At 43.4% G+C, this 9,295-nt stretch overlaps 1 protein-coding gene across 2 annotated transcripts in view; it reads right to left on the bottom strand.

Annotated features, from left to right (window-relative positions):
- The window catches only part of LOC120019761 (mitochondrial peptide methionine sulfoxide reductase-like), an 87,307-nt gene extending 80,230 nt beyond the window's left edge, over window positions 1-7,077 (bottom strand). The window contains exon 1 of one of the 2 annotated variants that reach the window (XM_038963197.1): window positions 6,838-7,077. In XM_038963197.1, coding sequence (XP_038819125.1) covers window positions 6,838-6,973 — 136 coding nt within the window. In that variant the 5' untranslated portion in view covers window positions 6,974-7,077. The remainder of the gene's footprint in view (window positions 1-6,837) is intronic. The other variant, XM_038963198.1, reaches the window with a different exon arrangement.
- Window positions 7,078-9,295: the final 2,218 nt, after the last annotated feature.

Raw genomic sequence — 9,295 nt, 5'->3', positions numbered from 1 at the left:
GCGTGAGCGGCAACTATTTTGTCTCCGAGGTCATCCGTGTCAGTGTAAACAAGGGACATTTGTGGTAAAATCCCCTGAATGTCACCAGAGTCTACGCCAGCATTAGCCAGGATCATTACTCAGCCTGTGACAAATTAAGACAGCTCTCGGTACAACAGAGGCCGATAAGCCTTTAAATTCACTTAACATGCATGCGCATACATGATAAACTCTGTAATATTGCTCACGGGCAACCCAAGTACTCATTCTCTGTCACTGGAGGCCCTGGGTTGGAGATTTGTGCTGTGTTTGCCGGGAAAGTTAAAGTCAAACGGCAGAGAGAGAGAGCAAGAGAGAGAGAGAGGCTCACAGAGACTGCTGGAGTACAGTGACCTGTGGAGATGAGAGCTTTGTGAATAATTCATAGACAGGCAGAGGTAGCCATGCATGCATGGGTGGACCTGGGTGAAGCCAACCTTGGAGAAATCTGAGTTTCCTCCTCCACTGCGTCATCTCCCTCCACATCAGTGAGCACTGGAGGCTAGAACAGAGCTAAAGTCCAACCATGACCATCAGACACAGTCACTCACAAACCCAACAACCAGTCCTGCTATCTGGAGACTTCAGATTCTTTGAAAAAGTCAACCATTCTCAAGTTCACTGGACTTCTTAGGTTACTTGTGGCAACACTTTCATAGCAGTCGAGACTTTAGATAAGGCCAGAATCATGTAGCTATTTTTGGAGCGTTAAATAACAAAGTAGTCATAAGTCTGCTAAGCAGGGGGAGTAGCAACTAGCTAGATAGCTAGCCAAGCTAAAAGCCAAGGCCCAGTATGTGCTAGTAGTGCTCGAAGTCAAGGCCCGAACTTCCTGCCCTGAACCTTCTTTAAAAGGCTGACTTCGTGTGTCAGGTTACTTAGGTCCATCAGAAAGCCCACCAGGAGCAGAGAGCTTGTGTGTTAATGCATCAGCACTAGGCCTGTGTCTCCTCTCTTCTCCCTCCCCATCCTGTCAGAGCTGGAGACTGAGGCCCTCAACCCTACATGAACCTGCACTTCTGATCAGGAGGAGAGAACAGCAGCACCTCAACTCTAAACGGCATTTCCTCCAACCTTTATTTACATGTACGGAACCTAAATCTAAAGGACAATTAGGGACTTCTTAATCACCATTGTCTTGATTCTGTGATTGTAGAATGTGTAGAATCGTGATGTATTAATGCTTCATCAGTACAGTTATAGCCTAACCACAGCTGTGAGCTGGGCATTACTTTTCATAACACTGCTGCCTGCTTTCTATTGTCCATCATTTGAATATAAGCTAAATATAAGGACAAGTAATGATTAAATCACTGGAAATATTCCAACACGACAGAGACAAGCAAAATATGATGTTCCCACAACAAACGTTCATAATTATGAGAGCCAGCACAGTACACCTGCTAACTCCACCTGCTATCTGCCGAAAACACATCTGGCAGATTCTAATTTGCCTTGGCAGCGGTTCAATATAAACCTCGAGGCGAACATTTCTTACTTTTCTATTAGCGTTTCCCTACGGTTATTAATCAAGCGCCAGATACGAATCAGAAACCATCATGCACAGCGCTTACCAAGGACGACAGGGGGGACAGGGCACTGCGGTGCCCGTGACAGATAACAGGAAGGGAATATCAGCCACACGGTGGAGATGAGAAAAGCCGCAGGTCCGGGGGGATTCGGAGACAGGGAGACCACTCTCTCTGAAGGGGCTGTAGTCAGTGTGAAATTCAGCGGCGAGGACGTTGATCGTGGGAAAACGGTAGAATGGTAGACACACCGGGTCCTCTGGGGAGGGATGGATGATCCTTAAGGAAACGTTTTAAGTCGTCCCTGACAATCCCCAGCCTCTGTACGTTAAGTGCCTTCCTTTTTCATATAGCAGGGAAACACTGCTAGACTCACTTGTGAAGTGCCCCGGGGACAACAACACAGCTGGCAAGAAATAACTTACCACAGTGGGAACACCTATGGTTTATTTCTGGTCTAATGGGAGTTTAAGTAGAAGTCTATCTGTTGAAAACAGATATAACATATAACTTACCTTACACAGTACCACACTCCCATTGTGAAGCTGAGAATTCATTATTTTGAAAAAAACGTCATGTAGTAGCAAAAAAACACTCAGGCCTGTATAACCAGCCATTTTCAACTGAGAGTAGGCAGCTTGAGGCAACTGCACTAGTTCAGTGCCACCCTCACATAGACTACTATAGATCCATTGGCCTCAGATCTCAAATCCAAACGCTGGAAAATCTCAGTCCTTTGAAGGCGAGATATCTTAACATTTTCTTCAGATAGTCCAACTGTGAGACACGATGGAAAACTAAAGCTTGGTAAACGAGCACTTGGCCTGAGTAACCAGTTGCTGTTGCTTTGCTGTAAAGCCCTCTCACAAAGAGGTCAACTTAGTGACAACAGAGGCAGTTAAGTTGATGTCATCAAACTTCGCACACTGGCGGCGTATTGCGGTCAGCAAATTTTTACAATCACAAAACTTTTGAAGGCGAAATCTACTCCCGGTGATGTACTGATGGAGACTTAAAGTTCGATCAATGAAACGGCAAACAACTTTTTTGGCCACAACAGTTCTGGCAGTCCTTGATGGAGAAAATCCAGGTCCACTTTTGAGATTCCTTTTGTGTTCAAAAACATTGACAGAAAATAGACGCGGCAGCTTCGTTCGCCTTGAAATTACAAAGAAAGATTGAGTTCAAATGATCATGGTCATCTCTTGGCTCAAGTAACTTGCTCCAGTCACGAAAAGAAGCATTGTGAAGTGTTGCTGGATGTTGAAAATCGCTTTTTGGTGACTATGCTTGTGCCCCATTCGCCCTCGGCGTCCTCTAATTTTTCTAAGTAGTTTTCTCGCCTTGTTTTCTTGTTTGGTTTGGGGGGGTTTTTGCGTTGAAGCAGAGCTCCTACACCCTGGGTATTTTGGATTTCCTTAACGCAAAGCTGAGCAAACAGACAAAGGGAGCTGCGATAGAACCCTGCCAAGTCTCGTCTGGCTTTTTCTCTTCCTCTCTTCTCCCTCTCTGCTCTCTCTCTCTCTCTCTCTCTCGGCATGGCAACCTTCCCGAGAAGCCTTGGCGGAGCTCCAGCCTGTCTGCCTGTCTACCCCCCAAACACCCACCCACCCCCTCCGAAATAAAACTGCCGATTTGGGCAAATATGATCAAAACGAATCTTAAATAAATTTTTCAGCATTGCCACTCCCTGGCACTAGACCATTTCCTGCATCTCCCCCCTTCCAGATGCACACAATCACACAGTGTGGTACTTGGTATCCTTGCCAACCAATACTTCCCAATGCCTACCCACACACTCCCTTAACCTTCCCACACCCACACCACAGCCCATCCTCATCTCCTCTCTCCATCCCACCCTCACCCAAGCAAGGCACCCAGGGAGTTCCTCCATGTCTCTCTCGAAGACACTTCCCGAAAAAGTCTCTGGGACGTCTTTACAAGTCCTGAAGCCGCTTCGCTTTTTCAATGCCGGGGTAGTCTATTCATTGTGTGCCAAGGCACAGCACCTCATGTCATTCTGAGGGGGGCACCTCGGTGCCCACATCGCTGGTGCCAACTCACCACTGTCTGTCTCCATGTTCCCACCATCCAGTACCACATACCCACACCCCCTCACCATCCCGCACCACAGCCTAGCCTGCTGGAAGTAGGGCTGGCAGATGCAGGAGCGGTCCTATAGGGAATACATAGGACAGAGCAGAACAGAGGCTGTTGATTGGCTGTCAATTTCTCTTAAAGGCATTTTGCTACTTTATTCATTCGTGGATTTCCCAGAAGGTTTGGGACATTAGATTCAAATAGATTTTAAGCTGTGTAGCTACTAGACTACAAAACATGCAAATGTTTACAAAAGGTCAAATCCTTTGTAAGATCTCCTTATGTCCATTCACTGACTAGAGGTGATGCAGCATGTTTTTTTGTGAGGTGGAAGGAAAATATGTATTGCCTTGCAATTTGCAACTATGCAACTCATTATTCCTGATTCTGAAATAAAAGTGACAACACACTATACAACAGGCAGACTCCATCAGTATCCCTGACTATTCCAGAAGATAATTGTGGATGGTATGGTGCAGGACACACCTTACACAATCACACTATTTCAAATGACCACATAAATCAGGATTTACCACTATTCTCGTTCAGTGGAAGCTGCACTACACAGAATTAGAGCCTTCTGGGATCGGCACAATACCAAACAGCCAGTCATATGCCTGTCAGCAACCCCTGGGATTTGGATGAATTTCACCATGTCCATAAAATGCGTAACAGATAACATGACTACTCTGTTATCCAGGACATCATAAGCCACTTCGTTCTGACCCTTCATTCCTCTTTCCTCACAGCTCCACCGCCCCGTCATGTGTGACCTTCAGCAGGCTAACAGCAACATCAGGATGTCTTGACAGAGAGAGCAGAGCCACGTGCGTTGGTGTGGTGCCTGTCTGTGTTGCAGTGCGTACGTCTCCTGGCAACCTGCCAGCTCTATAGTGCAGTGCTGTTGCCATAGGGAAAGCATGGGACTGGGGAAGGAGGCCAGAGCTGTATGGGGCTGGGGCTGGTAATCAGACCACTGCAGTCCTGCGGGGTGGATCCCTTCGTGCCATTGCACACAGTGCCCATGTGAGCCGCATCTCAAGCAGCCTGCAGCTGCTCCCGCCAGCCAGGCCTTTCACCCTCTCTCTCTTTCTCTCTGCACACACACACAGACACACAAACGTTTTACAAGGGCTCTCTGCTGGATAGCCCGGACAGCCATGTGACTGCGATATGAACGTCTAATTTGGGGCAATTCTGAAAAAAAGTGAAATGCCGTTTACAATATGACGGGTTAACTAGGTGTTGTGTTAGACATCCACTCAGGTGGGGCCCGTTTCTAAGAAATCTGCAGGACTCGAGACAAATGACTGTTATCATTTTCCCTTCCTATGTTGACAGGAACCAAGCAACACAAGGTACTTCCTATGTTGACAGGAACCAAGCAACACAAGGTACTTCCTATGTTGACAGGAACCAAGCAACACAAGGTACTGCCATCTTTTTTCTCTCTCCTGCTTTTTCCTTGCGATCAATGTTTGATGTCATCTGGATGAAGCTCATGCGACGAGCTCCTAGTTCTCGCTCTCTCTCCTCTCTCTGCCTGCAGTGCATCAGCTACAGTGGCCTAGGCTATATCTTCTCATTCTCATCACTGCAGATAGCACCCCGCTACCCTGCCTGGTACATTTCCATTTTTATGTAACTCAACTTGTGTCAGCCGTTAACCATCAAACTGGAAGTTTTGCCTTTTAGTGCCTTTTTCCATCTTCTGAGAGTCAGACAGGAAACACAATTCATCTTTAATCCAAATGGAGTGTTGGAGATAGCATTTTTCTTTATAAATGCCTGAAAACAAGTTCTTGGCATTGGGATTCAGTAAATATTCAGTCACTTTGAGGGCAGTGATATGCAATGAAAATCTCCTAGGTATGAGGCCTACATATTTGCAAGATTAATAGTGATATACTGGGGGGGAAAGGGGGGGGGGTTGATTCAAGGTACAATTAAGGCAACCAGCTGTAATAGGATTGTGAGTTTGCTCAACAACATTTTCACACAAACTTTTTGTTGTGAGTTTGCTCAACAACATTTTCACACACAAAGTTTTTGTTGTGAGTTTGCTCAACAACATTTTCACACACAAAGTTTTTGTTGTGAGTTTGCTCAAGACATGTTCACACAAACTTTTTGTTGTGAGTTTGCTCAAGACATTTTTTGTTGCACAAACTCACCAGCCTATTGCAGCTGGTTGCCTTACAATTGTACATTGAATCAACTTCTTCTTATTTTTTTGTTACAGTGTATGCACTATCATTTCCCACAATGGTTTCACCTCTTTTAACAAGCTTGTGAACAGGTTGCCTCAGTCAGGTGTGTGTGTGTGTGTGTGTGTGTGTGTGTGTGTGTGTGTGTGTGTGTGTGTGTGTGTGTGTGTGTGTGTGTGTGTGTGTGTGTGTGTGTGTGTGTGTGTGTGTGTGTGTGCGTGCAGGGAGGGAGAGACATCCACTCTACTATTTCACTTGTTTTCCATGCCAATAAAACTGTTAAATTGTATTAAAAGAGAGAGACATTACTACATAGTGATACAGTTGATGATAATTGCAGGAAATAGTCAAACTGGAAACTTTGTGATGGGCAACGTCTGTGGTTAAATCAGCTCTTCTTGCATCCCTTCGTTGTGGCAAAGAGTTATCAGACTATAGCAATATGTTGATTATCTACACTGATTATCTAGACACTTTTACACAACATTTTAGTCATTTAACGGAAGCTCTTATCCAGAGCGACTCACAATAGTGAGTACAAACACTTTCATACTGGTCCCCCATGGGAATAGAACCCACAACCATGGCGTTACAAGCGCCATGCATTACCATCGGAGCTACACGCATTTCAATGTGAAGTCTACACCTGGCGCATGTGAAAATATTCAAGTTAAATTAAAGAAAATTGTATTTTTCACATGCGCCGAATACATCAGGAGTAGCTCCTGTTGCTCTTTACAGTCATAGCACCGCATAAGTGTTGTCGAACTCGCGCAACACATAAGTACAGTCTTACAACAAAGGGAATAGGCCTTCTTTGTTGACAGAAATATAAAATATTCGCGCTTTGTGTTTTCGTTTTCTTTATGCATTATAGGCCTACGTTTTGGGAAGCTACTCTGTAGCCTAGCTGCTAAAGGCTATGGTTATGTTATAGCTACCGAGGAAACTACGCCTCACAGACACAGGGAAAGTCGCCCTACCTGATACTTTTAAACTTTCACTTCTCCCGGGGAGAGCGGTCTCTGGAGTCGGCATCTGTGTTTTGGAAGACATATCTCTCGTTCTACTGTGGGTAAAATGACGCCAAATCAAACGGAGTCTAGTCGTTGCGACCATTGAGCTCAGGGTCCAACACTTCCTGGTGCCGATATAAAGTAGCCTATATAGCTACATAACAACTTGTGTAATGCGACAGTTTTATAAACGTGTTATACAACTGGCAGAGCGTTTCCGATTACCAAACCGGCACATCATTATTTATTTTATTTAGCTATAGGCCTACGTAGGCCCGTCTAAGTCATTTCAGCAAGTGTAATAATTGACAAGTTGAGTTTACACAAATACTTTATTTTATGAATAGGCTATTATTATAAGGCCTACAAATGGCCCACAAAAAAATACCTAATGAAATGTAGACCTAAATGATGTCATTATCAGAATAGAATGGAACCACTTGGTCAAGAGCAGCCTTAAAATGGATCTCTGCTCATCTGTCGCTCAGCATCTTGTGTAGCAATCATGTTTCAGTCTTGAGCCTACTGAGCCACTGAATTCTTCATGATCAATAGCCTACATGTTAACATTACTAACACAACACATTGTAACCATCTGTTCAGACACAAATCAGGTTCTGATAGTTTCAGTAAGCTACTTAAAATAGCGAGATCCATGTCCTGACAAAAATGTTGCCATCTAAAAAATATTGCTAGTCCTTTTATTTGAAATGTTCTATGTTCTGAATTAGGCTATGAGTAAATTGTCCATGTGACATTATTATGAAATAAGCATGTTGCCAGAGTTGAACCACTGCAGTCCACAATAGTGTGTTCTATCAGGCATTGGTGAAATTGCCATGGGGGATGGGGGGACATGTCCCCCCAAATATTCAGAACAGGTCGATTCCTCCCCCACAATAATTTCTTTAAAATAAAATTACAAAAATTGGGTTGGGGGCCCGATAGCATATGAACACGTCATAAGCAATGACAAAATGTGTAGAATTGCAGGAAATTTGCTTTAACGGTGGACTTTGGGCACAAAAAACTGTCAACTACTTTTTTTCCATTTTTCAACAGAAATGGGTGTGCCTTTGGTGTGTCGATGTGTCATTCTGGTCATGTGCGCTGCGACCAACATAGCTAGTTTGTTAGCTAAGCTAGCCACGTGTAGCTAGCCAGTAACTCCTCCAGTATGTGTTGATATGGTTTCACAGGATTTGTTTTCGGACGGAAGCGGTAGAGATCGGTAAGAAATGGCATTTCTGTAGCCAAATATCTTATTCATAAAAAACATTAATAAATGACCTGGTATGATGGTGCATTGATCAGTTATACAGTTTAAAAGCATTCTTTTTTGCGGTTTTGCACCAAGTACATCTTTAAAGTAACGGTCCAGTGTTTCCAGATTTCTATGAAATACGATCTATATTTAATTACAATATGAGTGAAATATTTTTCCTTATCAAAATGTTTCATTAAGTATGTTTTTCTGTGTTGGAATAGTGTGGGCGTACCCCAACAACAGAATGGTGTGGCCGTATATCAGTCATTAAAAATATTAACGCGAGTAGACCGCTGACTGGCCAGCTCACATCATCCTCTATGAGGAAATAGCAAGCACTTTGGCCACAAATACGAGTAGAGGATGAGTCAACAACATTATTTGGGTATGAGTTAACAGAACATTCACTTTTAAAAGTGAGATTTTCACTGGACAGTTACTTTAAAAGTGCAAAATATTCTCTCATCATCATGGCAAAATGTGAAGAATAGCATGAGATGAGGTACAAAACACTTTTTTTCCCTCTCTCTGCGACATGGCAAAATGTGTAGAATTGCAGGAAATTACCTTTAAAACTGCAGTTTTCTCTCAGACTCATGACTAAATGTATAGAATGTATTATAAAACTGCTAATTTTTTCTCTGCCCCATGGCAAAAAGTGTTAAAATGCAGGAGGTTAGCTGTATTTTTTTCTCCCCCAAAAAATATGTTTTAATTTGGGGGTGGGGTGGTTGGTGGGCCTTCCACTCATCCTTCCACTTATACTGTGTTTTCAAAATACCTCACACGTCACACTCAAAATACCCCCTGGAGAGGCATAATAAGTCACGTCAAACTGTGTTGAATTGCAAGAAACGCGTTTTAGAATTTCTTACAAATTATCCGGGGCCCCACGTCTACTGTTCGTCCACCCCAATATCTACACCACAATTTCGCACTTGCGATCAGGGGATTTATTATTGCATTTTGCATTAGTAAATAGTTTAGAAATAGTATGAATTTAATGATGTAAAAACATAAATAAAGAATATAATACATTGGGAAAACTTGCCTATCTGTTTATTTATCAGGCTATATTTGCTGATAAAAAAGAACCTACTGGGCACAGAAGTCAATTCAACGTCTCTTCTACATTGGTTCAATGTAATGTCAACCAGT

This window comes from Salvelinus namaycush, chromosome 24, assembly GCF_016432855.1.
Source record: "Salvelinus namaycush isolate Seneca chromosome 24, SaNama_1.0, whole genome shotgun sequence".
Classification (NCBI taxonomy): Eukaryota; Metazoa; Chordata; class Actinopteri; order Salmoniformes; family Salmonidae; genus Salvelinus; species Salvelinus namaycush.
Note: the sequence above shows the minus strand (reverse complement) of the source record. Positions and strands in the feature narration are given on the sequence as shown.